At 37.7% G+C, this 27,128-nt stretch overlaps 1 protein-coding gene across 3 annotated transcripts in view; it reads right to left on the reverse strand.

Moving 5' to 3' along the window:
- LOC149580306 (zinc ion binding/nucleic acid binding/hydrolase) overlaps positions 1-27,128 on the reverse strand; it is a 155,450-nt gene that overhangs the window by 116,216 nt on the left and 12,106 nt on the right. For 2 of the 3 annotated variants that reach the window (XM_089790281.1, XM_089790286.1), the window contains one exon: positions 13,767-13,983. In XM_089790281.1, the coding sequence (XP_089646407.1) occupies positions 13,767-13,983 (217 nt within the window). Of the gene's footprint in view, positions 1-13,766; positions 13,984-27,128 lie in introns of those variants that run through there. The other variant, XM_089790284.1, reaches the window with a different exon arrangement.

The raw sequence follows: 27,128 nt of genomic DNA on the forward strand, positions 1-27,128 counted from the left end.
TTCTTGACTACTACAACCAAAATGCCTCTTTCAGTACTAGCATCATCCATTTTCGGGCATCTTTTTACAGCATTCTGCCATTTTTCTACAAATCCGAGCTTTCACGGCTGTCGACTACGTTTTTTTTCAAAACCCAAATTTTTGACCTTGAAAAAAAAATTGATTACAGATTCTTGGTCGGGTTTTCAAGAGCTCAACTGGGTTGTCGTCCATTTTTTTCATGCCTCGATTTTCAAGCTAGTGGATCCAAAAAACAACATATTTCTTCTAGGTTTTTCGAGCTCTCTTTTGGGTCACTCTTCAAGTTTTCTAGGTCTTCCAATTTTTGCCTTGAAGAACGTGTCTTCACAAATTTTCAAGTTTTTCCATTGAGAAATTTTTTCATTGAAAATCGTGCCATGGCATCTTTGACAAACATTCTGCTCAAGCACAACTCCAAATTCAATGGTCGAAATTATGCCACTTGGAAGCAGTGGATCATTGCAATTTTTGAATATCGGAACACCAATCAACTTGTTCTGGGTATTACGAAGTGTCTGACTTCTCCTGGTCCTAATCAAGATATATGGGACCTGAATAATTGTAGACAGTGATGCTTCTCAAATTATCTACGGCTGATGATCAGCTTGCTCAGATTCTATCCAGCAAGACAGCTGCTCAGATCTGGACACAGCTCAAAGGTCTTCATGAGACTTCTGACAAAAGCAGTGTTTTCTTTCTGAAGAACACTATATTCTCTATTGTCATGAATGAGCGCACCTCGCTCCAGGCACACCTAAATCGGATTCAGGAAATCCGTGATCAGTTACTTGCCATCAATCACAAGATGGAGGAAGAGGGTATTGTAGTTATCACTCTTTGGAGTTTCCCAAAGTCCTATGAGCATTTTATCGAGACTCTCAACATCATGTCTTCTAGTGTTGATTTGAAGTTCACTAATCTCTGCACACTTCTGCTTCAGCAAGATCGGTGGAAACAACAGTTTGGTAACAGCTCCACCTCCACAGAGCAAGCCTTTGCTGCAAAATCCTTTCAAAAGGATAAAGGCAAGTTTCAACAGCCATCTCAAAAGAAGTCTTTTGCTCCAACATCAGATGGTTCACGAAAAAAGAACATTCAATGCAACTACTGCTCCAAAGTTTGGACACATGAAGGTTGAATGTTGGAAACGATTAGCTGCACAATCTAAGCAATCAAGTTCGCAGCCCAAAGCAAACAGTGCCTACAGTGCTAAAAGACCTACAGATCATGTGAAGTCATCTGCCTGGTACACTGACTCAAGTGCCTCTCGTCAATTCACTGACCGCAGAGACTGGTTTACTAACTACCAGCTTTATTCGGACTCTATTATTTTTGGTGGCAGAGAAGAGTACACAGTTGTCGGCAAAGGCAACATTCAGATTCAGTTTGTTGGGAGGAATCTCATATTCCTCAATGTGTACTACGTTCCACAAATGGAACTAAATCTACTCAGTCAGTCAGTTGATGCGACATTCTCCACACTTGGATGTCATCTTCAATTCACATCAGTGCACCATCACTAATCGAGTAACTCAGTCTACTATTGCAATGAGTCTTGAGGATCATGGTCTTTCAGACTTACTAATTCTAGTGATTCTCGAGACTTAGCTATGGCTACTCGGCGGTCTTTTGTCAGCCCACTTTGGCATTAGCGATGTGGGCACTTAAATGTGTATTATCTCTCACAGCTTGTTCGGGATGAGCTTGTTTTTGGATTGCCAGAGATTCAGACTCAGCAACTTGGAGTTTGTGATGCATGCCAGGCTGGGAAGCAACATCGCACACCTTTCACCAGTGGCAATTCATGTCGAGCTTCTTAGGTACTTCAACTTGTTCATGCCGATATTTGCGGCCCTATGGCCACTCCTATTCTTGGATCCGAGTATTTTTTGTTGTTTGTTGATGATTTCAATAGAAAAATGTTGGTGTCTTTTTTTAAAAAGAAATTAGATGCATTTCCTATATTTCAAAAGTTTAAACCTTTAGTTGAAAAAGAATCTGGGAAATCTATTATTACTCTTAGATCAAACCATGGGGAGGAATTTTGTTCTAATGTTTTCTCTAGCTTCTTGCATACACACGACATCAAACACCAGTTGACCACACCCCACACGCCACAACAGAATAGTGTAGTTGAACGTCTGAACCGAACAATCACTGAGATGGCTCGATCTATGCTCGAACACAAACATGTTCCGAAGAAGTTTTGGGCAAAAGCAGTTAACACTGCAATTTATCTGTTGAACCGGTCACCCACAGTGATAGTCAAAGGTAAAACTCTGGAAGAGGCATGTTGGGACTCAAAATTGAAGCCCTGATTTTGAGTACCATTGAGAAAAATAAAGTCCTCTAAACGCTTTTTGATGCAAATGTACCCGGCTATACTTTTGAGCCCCAAGCGGTGTTTAATGTTTCTAACACCTTTCATTCAGTATGCCTAATTGTTTCATGATGATAAACTGCCATTTCGAGCTATTTCGTGAAGTCCCATTTTGAGCATTTGTCAAATCTGCATTTTTGCTTTAGTGTCAAACAGCAACAGGAGACTGTGTTCGCAATTGAATATCTAGCACCCAATAATGTTTCATGACTCACCACTTTGGGAGTGTTTAGTGTCCATAACAGAGAGCCTATGCTTCAGATTTCGAGTTGTTTCGAATCTGTTTGACTAGGTTTTGAATCCCTCAAAGTTGGTCATTTATTATTGTCATGCTAATGCAATTTATTCTTAATTCTAGGAAGCCCTGTTTGATTTGTTGTAATTCCGACCCAATTGACCGAAATGCTAAAATTCCTTTTGTGCTACATTTTAGAGGTCAAAAACTTGCTATGTTTCAATATTGAGCTTATCCATTTGATCAATTTTCAAACGCAATTCTGTTTGCAATTTAGATAGTTTCACTGGTGTCATGAAATGCAGATTGGTCGGTACCCCTGTTCGGGATGTTATAACTTGAGATCTATGATAGGTGAGATTAAATGGATTATACAATTGTGTTGTCCTCTAAAAATATTTTAAGTGTGCCAATTTTTAAGTCTTGACAAATCCGTTTGCACACTTTCCCAAGTCCATTCCATTTGCAAAAAACGCTTTTCTAACATTGTTTCCAAGATACAAATTCTAAGCAACCTACTTTAACCGCTCGCCATTTGTACCCAATTATTTCTCATGAGCCCTAATCGTACATTTATATTATCCTCGTAACAATGAACCAATGCCCCAATTTTCATTTCCCCAAGTGTCCGTTTACCCAATTTTCAAAGCCAAATCCAAATGCATTTTATGATTTTCCGACTTGTTTTCTTGCAGGCAATTCTAAGAGGGCAACTTTGACAGTCAATATCTTTTGACTGAGAATTTGTCATGAGAAGAGATTCGACATGGTACAAGTGTGCAGAACAGAGAATCAGTGTGTTGGATTTCAAAGCCCGATCAAGTGTTTGGGTCAGTTTTTAAAGCCAGTCAAAGGACCTCCTGGCACAAAGTTGACAAGTTGCAGAAAAAGGTGAAATAAAAAAGTTGAAAAAATGATGCAAGCTGATTGATTCTTAATCAAATCGGTATCAGATGTTCTATGGATCAATTTGACATGTTAGTTGTCCGAAAATGAAAAAAAAATTTAGCCGGACCCACTTCAGGGCTCGGCTACTTCTGACAGATTAATAAGGCATTGGGATATAAAAGATTTGTTTAAGAAGAAATTGGTAATGGTTTAAATCATTATGAGTTTAAAAAGATAAAATTAACATCACAATTTCTTTGGGTGCCTAGTCATCAGCAAGTTGAACAATTAAAAGTGTGGAGACATGCATATTAGCAATCGGAAGGGAAACATTATCAAATGAAATAAAAGAGAGTATTGACGAAGTTGGCAAGGTTTCTGAAGAGGAAAAGTCAAAACAGAGAAAGATAAAGTCCATACTTAATAAACTGACACCCCAAAATTTTGAGACTCTCTTTTTGTTGGTCCAAGAAGCCAATATCGATTCTGCAGTCTACCTTACAGGTGTAATATCTCAAATATTTGACAAAGCATTGATGGAACCAACATTTTATGAAATGTATGCAAAATTTTGTGTTCAACTTGCTGCTAAATTGCCCGAGTTCTATAGAGACAATGAAAGAGTTATGTTTAGGCAAGTTCTTTTAAATAAGTGACAAGAAGTTTGAGAGGGATGAAAGAGAACAGGCAGAAGCTGAGATGCCTGAAGATGGTGATATAAAGCTTTCAAAAGAAGAGCAGGAGGGAGAAAGATGCACAAAAAGGTGGATGCTTGAGCTTTGTGAGTGATGATAGTTATGTTCTGAACGTGGACAGCTCAAGGATGATTGAAAGCCTTCCATCTTCACAATCGAATTGGTTAATGAGGAAGCCACCATGTGAAGCAGCAAGAAAAGGCGGCAGCAAGCAGACAAAGAAGAGCTCACTCCAAATCAAGAGGAATACCACATTAAAGGAGACACAAGGGGTTAAGAAATTGGGAAATTTTCTAATGTTTTATTTTGGCAAAAACGAGTTGGCAAAGCTTGCCGAACAGGCTAAACAATATGCCTGGGTATTTGGAAATAAAGCAAAGAGAAAGAAAACTTCAAAAAGCCGCCAGCTAAATGGAGGAAAACGCATGAGAGGAGGCGGCACATTGAGATTGGGAGAGAACACAAGCATCAACAAGGGAGTCCACAGTTTGAAGAAAAATATGGCTCACAAGAGGAGCAATTTCCTCAGCGGCAGGGGCAATGTTCACGCCAAGATGGGCAAGGAAGCCCACAAAAGGGGCCATTTTAAAAGGAGAACCCACATGAGTTTAAGAGCAGTCAGAGACCCACGCATAGACATGGAGGAAGTTGCTAGATAACAAAGCACTCCCGTCCAATAAAGAAGACGCCAGATGTTGAAAGCATAAGTCGTTGTATGCAAAGGAGAAGCTGAGGGGTCAATCCCAACACAAAAGGCAGCAGAGGTAAGAGATCCACGTAGTCAAAGCCGCTGGAGGAAAACGTTTGAAGACAAGGCAACGTGTGGAGCAGAGGAGGAACTGCCTTTTGAGAGAGTTCCACGTCAAAAGGAACCCCACGCAGCAGCCTTCACAATATTTGCAGGAGCTTGATGATTTAAAGGTTTGAAGACTGTCTTAACAGAGAAACAAGCCACAAGGGAGACCACATCAAATGAAGACGCCTGAAGTTCGCAATGAGAGGGAAAACTATGAGAGGTTTTAAATCCCACATTGCCCGTATTGGAAGCTTTTAAATGTTTAAATACGCCTTTGTGCAATAACATAGTGTTAACATGACACACCTTTTGAGGCAAGAGAAACTTGCAACGTGGGGCCCGTGGACAGCCAGCTGGAGGCAATGACATAATAATTGTAAACCAAAGTGCTCGCATGATGACATGGTACCTGATGCACAGGATGAAGCCACATGGACGAAATCAACGACCGACGCTTCCCCACTTCACGAAGATGCGCAAAAGTTAAATAATGCGGGCAAGCGCCTGGGCGCCACATGGCAGTGGGCCCGAGCTGGTGGTGAGGTGGTAGAGTTCATCAACAATGATGTGGATGTCCGAACAAATAAGAGAGTGACACATGGCATCTGTTGAATGAGTCTGAAGTGACAAGTGGTAAGAGGCTCCAGCCTGGCACAAGATTCGAGGTGCTAATGTGGCACAGGGGACACGTGTCGCAACGGCGCTTCCTTGCTTGCACAATCAGTAGTTGTTGACTATAATGCACGGAAGCGCCTAGCTGACACGTGTCAGTGGGCCCCGCTCAGAAATGATGTGGATGGTGACTATACAAGCGGGCCAATCGGAGGCTTCCACGTGGCAGCTGGTCAAATTAGGTTTGACCTCAAAATTGAAGGGTGAAGCAAAAAAGAAAATAATTTTAAAATGTCATTTTTAAAATGTTTTTTCAAAAAAGGTGGACATGTAGGCTTTTAAATCTAGAATGGTTTATCCTAAAGTGTAAACTTAGAATATTTTTAATTTTTGAAAATTAGAAGTGCAGACTAGATAGTTATAACAAGGAGGCATTGTTTTTCAAATCGACTTTCAAGGGGTTTCTGAGAGGCAAATATAGCGATATTATATATCGCCAGAGCCAGGAGAAGACAAACTTTCCGATTATGGAGTTTGTTTTTGCACAGGAAGCAGTCTATTCAAGTTATTCAAGGTTTTCTCCCAGATTCCCAACTTGCAACTGTATTCAAGTGAAGAAGTTCAAAACTATTTTCTAGCATCGTAATGAGCTAAATGTGGGTAAAACATGGTAAAAATGCAATTAGGGTCGAATTTGGTCACCTTCATTCAGTTTAAACCCAAATTTCTACCATCATTTCATGACGCAGTTCAGATTTTTGGTGACACAAAAGTTTTCATCATTCAGCAGAGATGTTTCAAGTCAGTTACAGAATATTAATGAAAACCAAATCAGAGCAAAAGGGAGAGAGAAAAAAGAGGTTTTGCAACAACAACGGAGGGAATTTCAAGTGGACACATGTCATCTTCAGATCAAATCCAAGAATTCACTTCTTGTCTATATCTCTCTTTCTCTCATCCATTGAAGGGGTTGGTTCCAATTTTTTTTTTTTAAATGAGTCATTGCTGTGATACCATGTGTGTTCCAATCTAGGGTTAACTCAGATCTGTGAAACCAAGGTCCCAGTTTTGACATGTTTTCATTACTGTGACACCACATTTTCTTTAGCAATTTCTCTTGTATGAATAGCAGTAGGAAAGATAATATAGCTAGTTCTAATATGTTAGGTGTTTTCATGTTTTGATTTCATGCATTTGATTGTATTGTTTCAAGGAAATGAATACAAATGAGCAAGAATTTCATTAGTTTCATTCTGATTCTCGTCTCCTATCTTAGTAATCTGTAGTCTTATGTGGTCTAGGAACAAAGAGCTAAGATCCATTTGCATCCCTTTAAGGTTGTATGTCAGATATGTTTTGTTGTTGGAACAAAGGGCCAAGTAAATGGTTGATGTGTTTGACAAAATTGCTAGTTATTTGAGAAGGATATTACATGAAAATGAGGTCTTGATGAACACCGATGTCTGATTCACTAAGTGATAGGATAGATCTTATGTCTGGGTGTATGAAATATGTCCTGGATATCACAAATGTATGTATTGAATTCATGAAATTGCCCAATGGATTAGGCACTGATCAGTTATAGGATCATTTAGTTCTTACTGCTACATATTTGGGGTTTTGCTTAAATCAACATCATTAATCAAATGTTTTCCCCTTTCATGTTGAAGAGCTAAAAAGTCTAACCCTCACTCAGCTTATGAATTACATTATCTTGCATTTAGCTACTGCAGAGCTATGTCATTGCATGAGTTAATAGGAGAATTAAGGGTTGTTATCTGCTTTGTTAGATTTAGGAATATGCTTAGCACTGGTACCATATTAATTGAATCTGAGGTCCACCCGCCTAAGTTTTGCAGAGCCTGAAGTAGAAGAAGGGTCTAGCCTTATAGTTGACCCAATGTCTGAAATAGTATGTTAAAGATGGGAGTTAGCTGCCCCTAGATGTACCATATTCTCATCAGGGTAATTTGAAACCTGTAGCATTTTAAAACACCAACCAGGCCTAGTCAGATCGCAAGCCCAGAATCAATTTTTGGCTCTCTTGCTTTTGTTTGGATCCCCAATGCGTCACAAACCAAGTTGGATACCAAGAGTCAGAAACTCATGCTTGCTAGATACAGTAGTCTTCACAAAGCCTACCACCTGATCGATGTTGAGACATCTCATCACATCTACAGTAGTGATGTAGTCTTTGATGAGCAGCGAGGACCATTCATGCATGTTACTCCTATTCCTGATCCAGCAGACCAGCCTATAAAGGTTCATGATTTGGGAGTTCGGCTTCCATTAGGTCCACCTAATGGGAGAGCTCTAGTAGCTCCTACAACTCCAGTTATACTACTGATCCCTGTACAAATACCTTCGGCTTCTCTTGCAAGATCACCTTGATTTGTAGCTGCTACGCCTCAATTTAGTCCAGATTCTTCTAATGAGGAACCCAATCACCAAGCATCTCCTGATACTAATGTTGGTCATTCTCCTCTCTGGCCTGAGTGGTGGGCTAAGACACTTGTTGATCTTTGTGATGATGAGCTCATTGATGGGAGAATTGCTTGAAAAAAGAGCAAACCTACAAAGTCTATTAACTTTGCTCTCATGGCCAACATTCATAGTGTGTTTGAACCTCAAACATTTTTTGAGGCTAAAGGAATTCCAAAGTGGGAACAAACCATGACATTTGAACACCAGAGCCTGCTAAAGAACACCTGGGTCCTTTCTGATCTTCCACCAGGGAAGAAACCCATTCGCTGCAAATGGGTTTACAACATCAAATACAAATCGGATGGTACTTTGGATAAGTACAAAGCCCATGTAATGGCAAAGGGCTTTTCTTAGCGTCAAGGCATTGATTATGAGGAGACCTTTACTCCTACTACAAAGATGAGCACCATCAAATTAGTCCTAGCCATAGTAGCACAGTTTGGCTAGAAGGTCCATCAGATGGACGTCGAGAGTGCTTTCCTGAATGATGATCTCCATGAAGAGGTTTACATAACGCAGCCTCTTGGTTTCAAGGTTGCTGGTAAAGACCATCAGGTTCTCAAATTGGTAAAAGCTCTCTATGGCTTGAAGCAGGCCCCTCAGACATGGTACATAAAAATTGATAAGTGCCTCAGTAATCAAGGCTTCAAGAGAAGTTCTTCAAACTCAAATCTATACATCAAGACTACTGACAGTGACATCATCCTTCTAGTTATTTATGTGGATGATTTGATCATCATTGGCAGTTTGGCATCTCTAATTCAGCAAATCAAATAAAATTTATCCCAATCTTTTGATATGATTGACCTTGGGCTCATGCATTATTGCCTAAGTGTTGAAGTTTGGCAAGTGTCTTCTGGTATATTCATCTCTTAGTCCAAATATGCGAGGGCCCTATTAGACAAATTTTATATACGAGATTGCAAGCCTACATCTACACCTATGGAGAAAGGTCTCAAGTTATCTGCAAAGTCTAATTCTCCTTCTATTGATGATACTACATACAGGCAACTAGTAGACAACCTCATCTACCTCTCTGCTACTAGGCCTGACATCAGCTTCGCAATCAGCTATATCTCACGCTTTATGACAGCTCCTAAGGTTGATCATTGGATGGCAGCAAAGCGTGTGCTTCATTATGTGAAGGGCACTTCCGATTATGGACTTTTGTACTCTCGAAGTTCTAATCGTAAACTCAGTGGGTTCACAAATTCAAATTAGGCGGGCTATGTTGATGATAAAAAGTCAACTTCTGGATGTGTTCAATTTGGGACCCGGTGCAGTCACATGGACCAGTAAGAAGCAGCAGGGAGTTTCTCTCTCCTTTACAGAGGTCGAATATAGAGGGACTGTTAAGATAGGATGTTAAATTGTTTGGCTTCGTCGGATGGTTGGGGATATGCAAATCTCACCAGCAGGACCGACTACTTTGTTTGTTGATAATGAAGGCATTATCAACTTAGCACGAAATCCAATCTTCCATGAACGAACCAAGCATTTGGATGTTCACTGTCATTACATGCGACATCTAGTTGAAGACGGGACTATAGACTTGCAGTATGTTCCTACCACAGATCAGACTGCAGATATTCTCACCAAGCCTCTTGATCCTGATAAGTTTGTCAAATTCAAAGGACAACTTGGTGTTCTAGATTGATTAACCATTCAAGGAGGGTATTATGATAATAGATAATCGTCTATTATTAGTTAATGGTACTCTATTGTAGATATCTAGTTAGCATTACTTAGCTTTAGCTTTTTTAGCCTTCTCTGTTAGAATAGAATGATTCTATTATTTACGATCATTTCCTAAGGAAACATTGTTTTATTCTTTTGTATATAATGACCTTTCGGTCTTTGTTAATAACAAGCAAGATTTTTACCAATTACTTCGTAATAATATGTTGATTATGCTAGATAGAGTGAGGCTGTTGGAGCAAGATATCTTGTACGATTGGGAATATGAGTATCCTTCTATAAAAAGGAGCCTGACATTTCATTAGAAGAAACCTTGAACAAAGAAGTAAGGAAGTCGATGCATGTACTTGAAGCTTCAGAAGGGGACCAAATTATCCTAATGTCGAGTGTTGCCAAGCTTGAGGATAAATCCAAAGTTTAGTACATTCACTCATGTTACTATGAATCAAGGTATATTTCCATGACAAAGGGAGTAGATAGAGGATGTGCTTGAGTTGACCCTTGAGATCTTTATCATATTTATTCAAAAGGAATAGACCATGTTGAGATGGACTCTCTAATGATCAGGAAACTATAGCAGTCAGAGGACTATGATTCATGAGATGAAGTTCCATGTGTTTAGACTGAAGGGCCTTTATGTGAATGCCTAAACCATGGATGGATATTTGGAATGCTATTCATTCAGAGTTATCACTGAAGATCTAACAACCGATATTTTCTCCAAGCCTTCTGCCAGAGTGATGTTTGTACATTATTGAAGACAAGCTTGGAGTTATGATCGAAGCCCTCACAGAGAGGGAGCCTCAACATCAATGATTTCCTTAAATGTACCTTAATGCATTCTTCTATACGAGAAAGAAGTTTGAGGTGAAAGCCTTTGTTCTACCCTCTGGGAAATGTTCACAATGAATGTCATGTAAGTTACTGCATAACTTTGTGGAAACATCATGGAAGGTGACAATCTTTCATTGATGTTTGTTTATGGTTACTATAGTAAGGTGACAATCTTACAATAGTCTAACCTTCTATCATGATGGATGTCACATGGTCAATATCTAAGTAGATCATGATAGATTATGTCTTGTAAATCAGCAACTAAGTGTTAGATGTCATTCAATTGACGGTCTATGAGTTGTCTATATAGATATATCAAAAGTACTTGGTGAATATCATGTAATGTGATATTCAAAAGGCCATTACCTTTTTATTAAGTACTTGGTGAATATCATGTGTCGATATTCTCTAGACCATTACTCAGAATATTTGGTGAATATCACGTGTTGTTGATATTCAGGAGGTCAATACTCATGATATCAAAATCAATATTAAAATGATGGAGATTTTCTTATCAAAGATATCCTTAAAATTTGTAATTCCTAATATTACCAATGGTGTAATATCTATCTTGTGTTTATACTCCCTAGCTAAGAGGGAGTGTTGATGTTTTGTAGCTTTTGTTAAATAAATCCTTTAAGACTAAAATATTGAAGATATATATATCTTATGTGAGATATTATTTATATATAAATATAAGCCTAAAATACTATTAGGAGAAATTAATATTATTTATATATAATTAAATTATCAATTATTATTATATTAATCGCACCATAATGAATAGACATGTCCCTTTCTCTCTCTATCTCATTCCCAATATCAATACAAGGGAGATTGTTGCATTTGAAACACATATACTACACACAGGGAGCGCTATTACGTTTGCAGCAATCAAGTAGTTTAACATAATTGATGATGTTATTGTGTCTTTAAGCTTTATTCATAATGGGTGCATGAAACAAGTTTTAGATCCTTAAAATCTCTAAATTTCAAGGGTTTTTATTTCACTTTGTTGAGTCTTTGGCGAGCTATTTTGTCAAGTCATGAGTCGAGTTGGCCTTGCCAAGTCCGAGACTGGGAACTTTGGTCTTAAAACCCCTTCCTTCCCTTAGGAAAGTATGTTTGTGGAGAAATTTGAACAGATTTCCCGAGTATGTGGAAACCACATCTTTCAATGCATCTAAGGTAAGAAAAAAAAAAATTTAAAGCCTTGGAAAAAGTTCCTTGGCATAGTTCATGTGCTCTTGGGTGTGTATGAGACAGTGTAGTGGATTTTTCTATTTCAAACAAATTTCTTGGCCTCCTATAATCAGCACTTTGTGGAGAAATTTTCACACTTTGAAACAAATTCCATGCATTGGGCATTTTAGTACCTTGACCACACTTTGCATGTACTGGAGGATTTTTTTCTTTCATAAGAATTCCTTGAACACATGAATTCTATAGTCATTTTTTAACACTTTCACCTTCTTCCTTTCACACAAACTTAAGTCATGTTTGCACATTACATCCTCTCTATCATTTTAATCAACACTTAGCCATTTCATGTTAGTTCAACACTTAGTCGTTTGCTTCCATGTTTCACACCTTTCTATTTAATTTCTAACTTCCCTATTTGGGCGCACAATAGGCATGTAGACAGAATGCCTCCATACTTCGTCAATTATCTCATTTCCACGCTTACTAGTGTTGGGCTTAACCAACACTTCGCCATAATAGCTCACTTTTCATGCTCTCTTGTCTCGACTTCCCTACATTGCCTTTGACGTTGGAGCTCACCCAACGATTGAACATGTCTCCCTATTGTACCATCCTCACACTTTCATAGAAATGAGCAATGCATTGAGCACTGGCCCCATTTTAGTGCTTTTTTCAATTTTTGAACTTTTTCCACCTCTTAATGCTTTTTGGGCTGCCCTTTTGATCATGTTTCTGAATATCCATTTTCTAATTCCCAACCTGTCTTCAACCAACCTACTAAAAAATAGAAAGTTCATTTGAAAGTAGAATTAGGGCAACCTGAGGCTTACTAAAAATAGACATCCCTAAAAAGTAGGAAACCTTAAAAAATAGGAACCACTTCAAAACTTGAAATTAAGCCAATCTAAGACTTACTAAAAATATAAATCTCTAAAAAATCGAAACTTCACCAAAGGACCCAAAATTTCACTGCTCATCTTTGAAAGGGCTTTCAACTCAATTCTCATCTAAAATCACAATTCTCAATTAGAAAAGCTTTCAAATTCAAAATATTGAAAGGTGGGGAGCCAAATTCATCACTTCCTACTTGGAACATGAGGAACTTTAGGAGACTGGTCCCAAAACTACCAAGAAACAAATCCAAAAAAGTGCCAAGCGAACTGAAAAGTAGAGGGGTCCCCATTTGCAATGAGGTTATGTGTGAAAAGGTCACATCAATAACGTTTGATTAAGACCTAGGTGAAGAACTTACTAGGTCCAACACCTTAATCATACCAAGAAGATACGGTATACCTTCCAATGTGCACGTGTATGGTAAGGAATCTAAAGCGTGCTCCATTTAGAGAGGATCCCAATAGAACCCCCAAATAACTTCATCAAAAACAAACCAATCATTCCAAGTTTTTATTGTGTTTGTAAGAACTCTGTCGGAATTCTTGATCAGTACAAACATGAGACTGCTCTGCCCTAACCAAGATTTAATAGTAACAAGTTACAACTTCAACCATTCATCTCCCAAACCATTTCCAACCATTGGCAACCCCAAGTCTCTAGAAAATTTTTTACTCCACTGAAATAAAATGGTAGCAAATGAAAAAGAAGATTAACAATTTCCTGAATAGTTTGTATTTTGTGGTAATTATTGTCTGAGGTAGGTTAATCCTCTACCTCCTTTTAACGTTTTGTCATTTAGATATTTAAAAACAAATCCCATGAAGTATTTTATCTAGAGTGAATGCCATCATGGTCACTCATATCAAGGGTGTGTATTAAATGATAGATGAACACAAATTGAATATTGACACAATGATGGGCATTTAAAAACTACTTTCCTTTCTGCTCTCATGCAATAGCAGTGTCCTACTACAAGGTATCTATGAAACATAAGCATGACTATACAGTAAATAATGAATCCCATACCAAGATGTTCATTTATGATAATGTGTCTTCCTTGTATGCTCTTTCCACAGACTGGACATAAAACCCAGTCTTTATCATCAGTGTTCCACGCAGAACTCATACAATTACCTTCAACGTCTTCATTTAAATTTCCATGTGAAAATGGAGCCGATTTAATATTCACAAAACCATCTGCATTTTCTGTATTCAACTCTGTATCTGTTTGACCAGAAGCTACCTGAAAATTATAAAAATGAAAAAAAAGTTGTCAGTTATTTTGATCATGGTTGTTGATATGTTCCCAGCACAAGCTTGAGCTCTAGTGAGGTTACAAAATCCTCACCCCCTAAATTCACCATGTGTGCAAGTCATCATATGGTTGTTGTAAATTCAAGCACTGGTTAGTTAATAATATCTACTAATCTCTAGACTAATAATAGACACAGAAAAGATAAATTGCAAAGACAGGGTCATGAGTACTAAACAAATAACCAACCCATACAAACTATGCCGTGGAACTCATATACAGACCGGAAAAAGCATGCAAACAAAGAATATGTAAAGTAAATTCAATAAAATATGGGATAAAACACACTCTCTTTAACTTTCCCACCATAAAATGAATGAAGATGGGCAGAATCACCTATAAATAAAATCAGTCATGACCTAACACATAAAATATTATCAATGCTAACAAACCTAAAGAGCTTGTATTAGTGATATTTTTAAGCACAAATACACGCAAGTTACCAGTCTCAAGAGAAAAAACATGATTGTGAAGAGAAGAACAAACTATACATTGAAACTGGTAGAACCCTCTCAAATACTGCTTGAAAACAAAGAATCTGTAAGGTGTGCACCTTGAGTGAAAGAGCAAACAAAAAGCAGAGTCTTCTATATAGTATACTACATAACAGTGTTAAGCACAACTACACAGATATTCACAAATATAACATTATTCATGGAATCTTAAATTCGGATAATCAAACAGATCATTGCAAAATTCTAAAACTAAACAATCGGTGGCAAAAACTGAGTGAAATACATTTAATGGGTCTATACATAGCACTCTGGTCTATTCATGCATACATGTTGTTGGGGCTAAGAAACTAGATCTTGTACACGTTGTGAATCATTCAATTAATTTATATTTGTAATATTGCAAAATAATGTGTCCACAGAGAAAAGGATGTCTATCTTGGATGAACACTTGATATTCCATTGTTGGTACTCTGCCATATGACATTGGTCTTATGACGATTAAAACAATCATTGAATAGGGAGTTACTAGTGATTAGGAATAGTGTCTTTGAACAACTGTTTATCACAGTTTGTAAAAGGTGTGTAATTGAAAAGTATTGTACCCACATTATGTGTAAAAAAGTTACATTGGACCCCTTGGTCTTAGGGGACAACCGAGGAGTTACTTTCTATGTTGGGAGGAGTTACTTTTGGAATGGAGCACATAGGTTAAATGTGGGTCAATTCAACTTGACTTTGGCTCATGGTATTGAGCCCATCATTTTAGAAACGATTCTTGTAATATTAGGGCTTCTATGTTTATATATGGAGTACTTGGGATGGAGATCAGATGTTCTGTTTGCGCAAGGTCATGCTGCCAGAAGTCCTCCAAATTCAACATGTAGACCTCACTAAAGCACGACTCTGCTAATGCATTGTAACTCTTCGTTGTTCCACTTTCTCCTCCTCTTCTACATTTCTAGTTTTTTTTCTAGTGTATTTCTTTGCTGAGATTTATTAAATCCAGTATAGTTGTACTGCCATCCTCACCGGATTAGTTGATAATTCTCATATTCTTCCTGAGTCCTTTCATAGATACAATGATAATGACAAATATTACCTATGTTCCCCAAGAATCTTTTTTGTCATTCACATATCAGGGACACATCCCTAAGCTTTTTGTCATTCACATACAAAGGATGCAAGCATGTCTTTTAAAGTTTTAAACATCACCCAGCCATCCAATCCTGAAAATAAACCCCAGCCATCTGAGGTATGATCAACCATCTCCATGGCAAGTGGTCCATGTTTTTTTATGTCCAAAATTGTAAATCAATTATTTTAATATTCTTCTGTGTAAGTTCCCACACCACACTTAGCCCTAAATTGGGACAATCAATCATCCACACAACAATTTTTAAATTCCAAAATCAAGAAACTTTTTTTTTGTGGGCCCCCACACCACACTTAGCCTTATTTGAACAAAAAGAAGCCTACCTCTTTTGTTCTAGTTCATTTCTAAATGCCAAACAATATTTGCAACCAAGTTGGAAAAAAATTATTTGAAGCAAGGTTTGACAACTAGAGAAATCAGCATTAGTGGGCAGTAAGTGGTAAGACAGCAAGAGCAGTAGAAACAGTAAGAAATTATTTCAATTGTTTTTTCTGATATTTTTCAAAAGTTCAATGAAGAAATGCTTGATTTTCTTTTTTTCTATTTTGAGTTTACACTCATAATATTATTTCGCAAAACAACATGAAACAGCAGTAGTGAAAGTAGTGAAAATGAATGGAAGAAAGAAATGTTAAGTGTTTCAACCTTAGCTAAGGATTTACTGGAGTGTAGGCATGTGGTATTGAAGGAGAACAACCACAAAACCCATAAAATAGACTGCAGAAACCCATTCAAAATTCCTCAAACATAATTAACAATGAAATGTTCACCTAGTTAACCTTCAGTGGTGAGCCCTTGCATCTTTATAGTTGTGTGGGATTAGAGTTGGGGGCATAACCTAATTTTTCCACTTCATTCCTTCTTCCCATCTTCCTTGGCATTCAATGGTGAGCCCATTGATTTGCCTAGGTGTGGAGGCAAGGCTGGGGGCAAGAAGAGCCCTTACTTGCCTAGGTTTGACCTCCAATCATGAGCTCTTGAACCTTAAAGGTTGCACATGGCTAGACTTCAAAGGTCAGAATAAAAAACAAAAACAAGGAAAAGAAGAAGCACCTCAATGTCATAAGCTAAACACCTTTTATCATATGCACAATTTAGGTGGATTTTTTTGATATGGTTTCCCTATTTCCTTTGGTTAGTAGCCATCTTTGATCTAAGTGTACAAGATGCTAGTGTATTAAAACATACTTTTTGCTCTTTGCAAATGTTTGTATGGACTAAAATCAATCTTTTGTCCACTATTTTCCCTATATTCTTGAATCATCCCCACCCTTGAACACCTAGCATCCCTAAATCCCAAAGTCTAGGGATGGTTACAAAATTGTTGCTTGACTAGTTTTGACAAGTCAAGAAATTTTAAGAAGGTCAAGAGCTGTTGCATATCATGTCAATTTGTTGAATTTCATGTTTAGAAGTAGTTCATGTGTTGATGTAGAAATAGGTAGGTATGAAATTAAACTAAGTTCCAAGCAATCCAAGTGCATAACCAGGATAGTGACACCATATGAAATCACCTTTCACTTAGTAAGTCAAAACCAACTAGCAATTTATCCAATCTCTATCAATAAGTGTAAGTGCACAATTTTTTTGCTTGAGCAATTTGATGTCTCAAAACATGCAAGCTAGCATTAAATTTTGAAACCATATGCATGTTCAACCCTACCCTAAGTCCTCAGTAGATTAGGACTCTAGCTTTTCTTGGCTTGTTTGATCTGATAATGTTCCTAATTTCTAGCAACATTTTTATGTTTGCAACAATTTTATTTTTGTCATGACAATATTTATTTTGGCAATTTTAGCTTCCATTGCATTTTTTCTTGTTTATAGTTGTGCTTAGTGTCTTTTGATTTCCCTCATCATCCCTTGTTTACAAAATATAGTAGTTTTCTCTTGTTGTGCAAAATTTCCTATGTTGTGAAAATTGCTTCTTATGGCATATTTATTGTCAAAGTTGTTAAGATTACTTGGTTTTAATTCATTTTATTCAGTTAAATCTTACTCAACAATGACCTAAGCGCCGCAAAAATGGTTAAGCCTTCTTGTCTTTCGTTATAAGTAGTCTATTTGCCAAACATACAATGATGCTACATTTAAATTCATTTATTTTTTATTTGCAAGATCTGGATGGATGTGAAGCAAAAGATTAAACAAATAGTATGTTAAACCACATTAAAACTATAATCCCTCATTTATCTAGTGATTTGAGATTCGCTCAATGATTATTATATTTGCACTTGATTTTGTTGTGTGATTTGTTGGGTTAAGTGCAAGCCCTCTAAGGTAAGTATGAGTCAATATCCCAAAACCCCACCTTAGTTTGGAAAGAAATATTTGCCTAATAATTGCAACATGCCTACTCTAAGGGGGCAAATATGTAAGTGCCCGAACCATACAAGCCAACATTTCAAGTACAATGAATGATGAGTCTCTAAAATAGCCTCTGGCATAAGAAGCTAACAAGATCCCTTTTCCTATGGTCATCCTAACAATCAAACTCCTTAGCTTGTCTAGCATAGTTTAAACTCCTTATTTTCCTATTTTTTCTTTATCTTTTTCATGATATATGTATTTGCATTTTTGCCATTCTGCTGATACCACCACTATCACACAACTAGTGGTTGTATAACCATAATGATGCTTTTAAAAAAAGCACAATAATTGCAAGACTGCAGCAACAATTTTGTAGGGTTCCAAATTGGCAGAAATTATAAAGCCAAATCTGCTTTTTTTCTAGGCAAGGCTTCTACCTAGGTTTTGATCACTGTAAATCCTCCAAACACCACTACTCTCCATTCTAAATCCCTTCATTTCTTTAATTTTGAGTATGAAAATTGCAGGAATACGGCCCAAACCCTATGACTCCATTTCTAGCATCAGTTTTTTGTTGATTGGTTTTCATAATCATCTTGCTCATTCAACCTTAAGAACTTCTTGGATTGGCTGCTCATATAAAAAATCGATTCAGGTTCAATCTGAAGATAATAGAGACCACTCCATTTGTTAATTCATAACCTGCATCTGTTTACTTTAGGTATAGATTTTTCTTGCCTTCTTAGTTCAATTAATTAGATTTAAATTCTTCATTGTTTATACTAGAATTGTTAGATTAACACTGACTTTGTGTGTTTTCCAATTATTATCCTTTGTGTTTAGCTCGTTTTGCACTCTCAACGGCTGCCAAACAAAACTTTATCATCCCATAGCTACAAATCTTACCAAGAACTGACAGTCCAACCAAATCCTGTTGTTCTAGAACCAAAAACCCTATTCAATTCAGATTTATGCATTTCAAAACTGTCTGAACCACTTACTTTTGCCAGAACAGCCTGCAACATTATCATTTTCCCATCCCTGTATTGAACAGGCATTCCTAGTCCTGTATGTCCAACCTTCATTGAAACAGTTTTTTCCTTAACAAATTACCTTTCTTGAATATTCAATTGTGATACGAATTCTTCAGTCGTACCCTGGGGCATCCATTCACAAATCAATGGAACTCTATCTATTGCCATTGCCAAAAACCTCAATCGTCACATTTGAATCAGTTCACTTTGTCAATCCCTACATTAGGTCCTGTAATAACTGTGTTTATTACATCTTTTAGATACCAAAACACCCCCAAGTGAAAAAGAACCATGAAATATTGTTTAAGTTTGCATTTGAAGTTGATCCTGTATTTTTCAACCTTATGTAAGTGGAAAGATTGAGAAAAAGTCATTTGTTTGCATTCAAATTCAGAAAAAAGGAAAAAAAAAAATCTGCCATATTAGAAAAGGATTGGCAAGTTGTAAATTTTGCATCAAACAGAAAATCTGAAGTTGCATACATTTTGAAAATTTAAGAGAAACAAGGCTGCTAAGTTTCAATTACCTCATCTCACACAGATTACCATATTACCTACCATTTCTATCTCATTATCACATGCACCATGAAAAATGAAAGCTACAAGTTGAACATGAGACAGAAGTTGAAAACGACAGCAAGTGTAAAAAATGAGGAATTTTTTGTTGCCAGATTTCAGATCTAAGTAAAAAATCAAAAATAAGGTCGGATGATTCACCAAGCGCATGGAAGCAAATTCCAATCTCTGATAGCCTTCTTAGTCACATATTAAGAACACTGTGTGTGAGTCAACAAATCTTTGTCTCCCTTTGGATCAAAGAGGTTTTTCATGTGAGAAAGGAAGCGTTACCTTTGTTCATTTCAGGAGGGAACAAATTCCCTAATTTTATACTTGCATATACAAAGGATGTCTTAGTTCACTGGTGGAGGTTGTAAAAATAGATGCAAAGTACATCCAAGTTCATTGGTGGAGTGTTGTTGTGGATTCAAAGCATGTCTTCATTCACAGATTAAGAATTGAATTGTCAATAAGTACTGGTCTAAAGTATGTTTCAATTCAAAAGAGGAGTGTTGTACTTGGGGATTGCGAGTGTGTTTTGATTCACAAGTATCAATGGACTGTAAAGGCAACCATTGATATGTTTGGTTAGGTGTGTCCTTAAATGGTGTCTGACGTTCTGGGTTGCTCTGTTTGCCCCAGTCCAACATTAGAGTTCCTACCTTTGTTTAAGTGGTATAACCAAGGGGAACGTTAGAAATATTACACCTTTGGTAGTAAGTTGTGTTAGAGTAATTATTTGTTCTAACTTATTAATTAAATCACTTTGATTTAATTAATTAAGTTGCCAATTACTCTAGTTTTCTTAAGCTATCTTGTAGGTGCATATAATTAATATTTTATTAATTATATTGTGCAACCCTAGCTTTTTTAGGCTTTAGTTTCCCTTTTCGGGTTTCGTGATTCCTTTATAAGGATTCACCTCTTTGTATTTTAAATATTCACTTATTGGATTATATGAGATATTGCTCTTTGCATGTCCATAAGATGGATCTGGCTTTTTGGCCTCCTTGATTTTTCCTTGCCTCTGTTCTTTGCTTCATCCATGTGACAGGGTTATGCATGCAGGTGTTCTTGGGAGATTAGTTTTTCACCTAATCTAACATGGTATTAGAGCTAGCTTGCTGCTCGCTGTTCGTGGTTTGTTGAAGCATTTCAGAAGCTACGTTTTTCGGAGCAGTGGGAGGCCGTACGAACAACTTTTTTGCACTTATTGCAAAAAAAAAAAAATTTGGGGCACTTTGGGCTCAAACGGACACTTCCATTGGATCCGGAAGGCCGTTTGCAGTCAGAATCCATATAAAATTTGTCCATTTTGGACACCGTTGGTCTGGGAGGCAAAAATTTTTTGCCCGACAAGGCCATACGGCCCCCGCACGCAGTTCGAGGCGGAAATATCAAAAAAAATTGCAAAAAAAAAATCTTATTTCGGCTGTTTAAGCCGCCGGCGGTTAATTAACCGCAGCGGAGCCGCTAGCGGTCACCGTTGACAGGCACCGCCGTAGCTCCGCCCCGCGGCGACTCTCCTCCCTCCCGCCGCTCGGCCGCCGCTCCGCCGGCGGAGGAGATTTTTTTTTTTTGGAGTTTTTTGTTTTTGTTTTTTTATTATTTTTTTTTATTAAAAAAAAATAATTTTTTGCATTTTCAGAGGCCCTAGAGGTTTTTTCTCCGTAACTTGAGCATACGGACGTATTTTTTCAATTCGAAAAATGCGTCGGAAAGCTGGTTCCGAGACGGAGATGCTAATATAGGTGTTTTTGGGTTTTGATGCAGTTTGGTTGCCTGTTATGGCAGTCAAAGCCGGATGTTCTATTTTGCACTCCGGGAGGCGTATCTTGAGCTTTCGATCTCTAATCTTGGACTTCTTTATATCACTGGAAAGCTCTTTCTGTGCTCTTTCCAGTGATGCTAGTTGTTGTTCCAGATTCTATTCCAGGCACATCCTATTCAATCTTTTGCGTTTTAGCATTCTAGTGGATATCCTGTTTGTTTCAGGTCCGGAGATCGATTTTGTTGCTTCAGTTGCTTCGTTTTGGGTGTTACCTTCTGTTGTTTCAGCCTTATGTCTTTTCTGATCATTGTTGATATTCATTGTAAGCATTTTTATGCAACGCACTGAGATAAAGTGCCATACTACATCTGTATTTTCGTTTCAGTTGTTTGCCTTTGTTTGCCTTCTGATTCGAGTAGTGTCATCTGAGGACACTCATACAGATTACTGTATTCTTGGGATTCATTATATCTTGTGCCTTATTGTACATGCACTACTTTGATAAAGTGCCATGGGGGGTTGATGTTTTTGCCTTTGTTTGCCATCTTCCTTTGTCTAGTGAGTGTCCCTTCCGTGACATTAGCCTCATGACGTGTCTGAGATTGATCACCTCAGTACACACACATGTACTATTTTGTGCATCTTGATCGTGGTTCCTTGACATGCAGTTCTTTTGGCCCACTTTTTCAGGTGCCTGTCACCTCACCCTTGTCTGCATTAGGGGGGGTTCTTCTGTTGTCTCTCATGCTTCCTTGGTTCGATTGATCAGCTCTTCAGGCTTTGGTGTTTCATGCCATCTGTATCTTCGAGTTCAGTTGATTGCCTTTGTGTGCCTCCTGATTCGATGCAGATTATAGTCTTCTCTACCTGGTCAGGTTCTATTTCAGTGGAGGTCTTTCAGATCAGCAGTTACTTTTGACAAAGCTTTGCAACTTCTTCATGCTTCAATGATTCTCTTTTGATCTCTTTGTTCCTTCTTCTGGAACATTCTTTTCTATCTCTTTTTGGAGTAGGGTTTTTCCCATGTGGTTTTCTCTATTTCTCCTCTTTATAGAGATTTTGTTGTGATTGGGTACCTGATCTGGCCCTGTTGCCGGGACCCAATTCTCTTTCATAGCTGTGCTAGGTTAGCTTCCTCCCAAGCTTCGCTTAAGGGGGGGTGTTAGAGTAATTATTTGTTCTAACTTATTAATTAAATCACTTTGATTTAATTAATTAAGTTGCCAATTACTCTAGTTTTCTTAAGCTATCTTGTAAGTGCATATAATTAATATTTTATTAATTATATTGTGCAACCCTAGCTTTTTTAGGCTTTAGTTTCCCTTTTCGGGTTTCGTGATTCCTTTATAAGGATTCACTTCTTTGTATTTTAAATATTCACTTATTGGATTATATGAGATATTGCTCTTTGCATGTCCATAAGATGGATCTGGCTTTTTGGCCTCCTTGATTTTTCCTTGCCTCTGTTCTTTGCTTCATCCATGTGACAGGGTTATGCATGCAGGTGTTCTTGGGAGATTAGTTTTTCACCTAATCTAACAAGTTGTTAGCTTTTAAGTTAGCATAATTGGTAACTAGAGAAATATTAGCATTATGTTTATTAGTGGTTAGTTGTACAGAAATAGTTCCCTGTATGGTGGTTTGGGTTGTTGAACTGCAAAATGGCTTTTATACAGCTTGATGTATTCAAATGTAAAATTCAATCTCATGAATTATGCATTGTTTTGATATTTTCAAAAAGCACAGTGCAGTATTTGTTCCATGTGTAATGATAAAACTATCATTTTAGTTACATCATATAAACATCTGCATTTTGAAAAGAAATACAATGATAGTAATAAATTTTACTTACCATCCTTTTTTTTACATCTAGCTCAAAATTTACTTTCTTTAGTTTTGGTTGAGTTCAACATTTTTCATTTCTGTCAAGACATGCATTAAAAAAACTGAAATGAGCTTTTTTTAGGCAAAACCATTTTCGCACATATGCACAAGTTTCTGTAGGGCCCAAAGATTTTTCATTATCTAGGACAACCTAAAGTGTTGTCAAACACTCTTATCAAGCAAGTCAGAGGCACAGAGGTCCAACAGGTCCCTTGAAATGGCTCTGAATGAAGGACTGGGCATGGACAACCACCACTGGCTCTTCCTATTGATCCTCAACAACCACACCTGCTGCAAACTTGCTAATAAACAGTTGTTATTTGGCCTCTTTGAGCTTGCTCTAGCTTGACCTAAAGAAATCACATGTTTCAATTTCATGATGACAAATATTTAATGATCCCAACATGAACCTTCGTCAATGTTTTGTTTGCTATTCCTTTTCCAAGTTTTCTCTTCTCTCCACCCCACCTCCCTTTGTTCCCACTCTGACCTATAGTGCTTTACACTCCACAAACAGTGTTGATGCTTGATATAGGGAGAACCAATCCAACAAGTCAACCTCCTCAAAAAGAGTCAATCGGTGAGAATCAGCAAAACAAAGACAATTATAAAATTTCCAACAGTACCCCAATTCTTGATCTCCTTTTAGGCAAAACAAATCTAGCACCATGGTTAGAACTATTATTTGCCCTGGGCTTCTTCAAAATCCAAACCTTGAATTGCAAGTGTTAAAACATTTAGTAGGATTGGGCAACATTCTAACACAAAGACAGGATAAATTGAAATTGGAATTGCAGCTTTGAGGAAAAGTGAGAGCGTTACTTATGAAGAAGCTGAGCCTAATCTCCAACCTAATACCAATCAAGGGCCTCAATCAAGCTCAACATAGGAACACTAATACCCAAGAAAAAAATTTAGAAACAATAGGAAGAGGAAGACCTAATCGTAGTAAGTATGTGAGATGCATGGAAATGGAACTGTTTTCTTGTTTTCTAACCATTCATCCTTTATAACATGTTAAGCAATTACAAAATAAACCTCATACCCTATTCCTGACCATAGTTTGTTTCGGATACCCAAGAATACACTCCTGTCCTCTTAGATAGGACCACTTGTGCTAGTGTCCCCGACATTCCATCTTTATGTTTCCTAGCTAGACACATTCCTCTTGTTGATGTTTGGTAGCTTCAGTTGGATAAAACTATGGCTACATATAATTATATATGAGATATAAGTTTATTATGTGAGAGAAATTAATATAATAATGATATATATACACACACATATATATACATATATATATAAAACTATGATTATATTTTATATATATATATATATATATATAAAACTATGATTATATTTTTTATTATATTAATTATAAATAAGAGGTCGCTGCCATTTGGAACACACATACCAGACATTATGGCAGTGCTATTACTTTTGCAGCGATCCTTGGAAAATCAACATGGTATCAGAGCCATGCTGCAAATGTGGTAAAGAGGATCCGAAGCGTGCCTTGTCATGATGACTGCAAAAGGGGCTCACAATTAGGCCAAATTTCATGGTCATGCAAATGTTATTAGATCAATGAAGGAAGAGCCTGCATTGAGTATTGATCTACACGCTGAAGCAAATGTTGAGCTGATTTGAGATCGACTTATGCACAAATAGAGTGCCGAATTGAATAGAATGTGAATGGTATAGTGTATCCAGATGGACATGTGGGGCACAGGCTTGCCAGGGAAAGTAGTCTGAGTCACAACGTTACCAGGAATATAAAACCCACCAAGACTGTGCGGTCTGATATGAGAATGGTGGATTACAGTCCTCAAGTTAATGTTGGCTTGGCCTATTGTTTGTTGCAGGCACTAACTGGTTTGAGGATTACAATGTCAGCAATGGAGACTAAATCAAGTGTCATGTCCCCAAATTTTTTGGTGACAGTTCGATTTAATTAATTTAATTAATACTGGTTGTCCAAAGACAACTAATTAATTATTTTAATTAAATAAATAAATATTAAAAGATAACCTTGTATTTAATAAAGTGACTTGGAAAATATTTAATAAAGTCACTTATGAGATAAGATCAAAAATGTTCTAGAAGTCTCTGGAGAAGGTGGAGAGAAAAGAATAAATAGGCACCCCGGGGCTCCATTCGAATGAAGGCAGTTGATTATCTCTCTTTGATTTTCAGATTGTGATTTAATCACAAGTGCATTGTGGAACCTAGGGTTTCTACAATTGTCACAGTTGGCCATTGAGAACGATAACTCTCAATCGGTACGCAATTTTGAGGGTGTGAAATATCATCCGAATTATTGCAGATTGGAGGTGACATTCAGTCATTTCATCAGGGCAATTATCTGTGACTTAAGGCCAATTTTGTGGTTCCGACATCACGGTTCATTGAAGGATCAACGAGAGTGGAATCAATTAGCGTCAAGCAAATCCTTATTCATTGGTTGATCAACAAGGATAGAGTTAATCAATGTTTCCACAAATTATTGCAGAGTTCAAGAGAATTCCCAAAGCATTAACCCCAAGTTTGGAGGAATTAAAGGTAGCACATCATTGATCAAACAATTCTGTAGACAGGGCCGAAAATTATTACCCGTTCTCAAACATATCCAGTCAAGCATAGTAACATTTGATTGAAATAAGACTTCCTCCCTGAACATTGAAGATCGCTAGTGGAGTGAGCTGAAGATTTCGGGAATTTTGGAATCCAAAGATCTGGATTCCCAACGAAAGAGCTGGCCGACCAGTTTTTGAAGACGCCCCTGTTGGGAATAGGTCCAGATAGATGGTTATAAGAAACATTCAGAAAACGAAGTGTTTCCATGTCGCCAAGGTAACTTGGTATGGGACCAGATAAATTGTTGAGAGAGAGATCCAAATCCGTAAGAGTAATAAGTGACCATTGAACTGATTGTTCGAGAGGTTCAGTTGCAGCAGCTGCACGCAATTTCCAAGGCTGTCCGAGATGTCGCCGCCTAAATGATTGCCGGCGAGGTCAATTACGGTAACCAGTTGCATGCCGCCTATTTCTGCCGGAATGTTTCCATGTAGCATATTACAGGGCAGTGAAAATGAATGAACAATATTGCGCAGGCTTGCGATAGCAGGGGGGGATGTTGCCAGATAGCAGATTGTAGCCGAGGGACAGATCCTAAAAATTGGTATAGTTTGAAAGGGATCCTGGTATCTTTCCCGACAGTTGATTTTTCTCCAAATTGAGTTCCGCTGGGAAGCGTAATCGACCCAGCTGTGGGGGTATTTCCCCGCTTAGCTTCAATTGCCCTGAAGTCTGACAAGGCCTAAGGACGAACAGTTGCCCAGCTCCATTGGAATCCTCCCGCTGAAGTTATTGTGTTCCGCTTGAAATAGTTGAAGGAATTTTAGTCGACCGAACTCGACCGGGATATTTCCGATTAAGGAATTCTCCCTCACTCGTGCAAGCTGTAAAACTGTAAGATTCCCAAGCTCTGTCGGAAGGGAACCTGTGAGATAATTATATGAGATGCTGAGTTGGGTAAGGCGGGGGAAGTAGGCCGAGAGCTTTGGGAACATTACCAGTGAGGGAATTCTTGTAGATTGCTAAAAGGGCGAGAGAAGATATGTTCCCTAGGGAAGGAGGAATGGATCCCTCGTAGAGAATTTCAGCCAAGTTTGGTCAGGACAGCCGTTGGGATCAGTTGGCGGCATCAGTTTCTACGTTTCCAACTAGATGTGGAGTACTTTGAACAGACTCGGCAAATTTCATGGAGGCGGCAATTTGAGGTTTTGATATTGTTCCAATTCCGTCCAGGTCTGTTCTATTGTATTTGTGATTAGACATTGAGAATCTTTGTAATTAAAAATGTTTCCTTGAATATCGATGGTATTGTTACCTATTGTTGCATCTATATTA

Source organism: Cupressus sempervirens, chromosome 1 (assembly GCF_028749045.1).
Source record: "Cupressus sempervirens isolate cs-2001-9-10 chromosome 1, ASM2874904v1, whole genome shotgun sequence".
NCBI classification, from domain to species: Eukaryota; Viridiplantae; Streptophyta; class Pinopsida; order Cupressales; family Cupressaceae; genus Cupressus; species Cupressus sempervirens.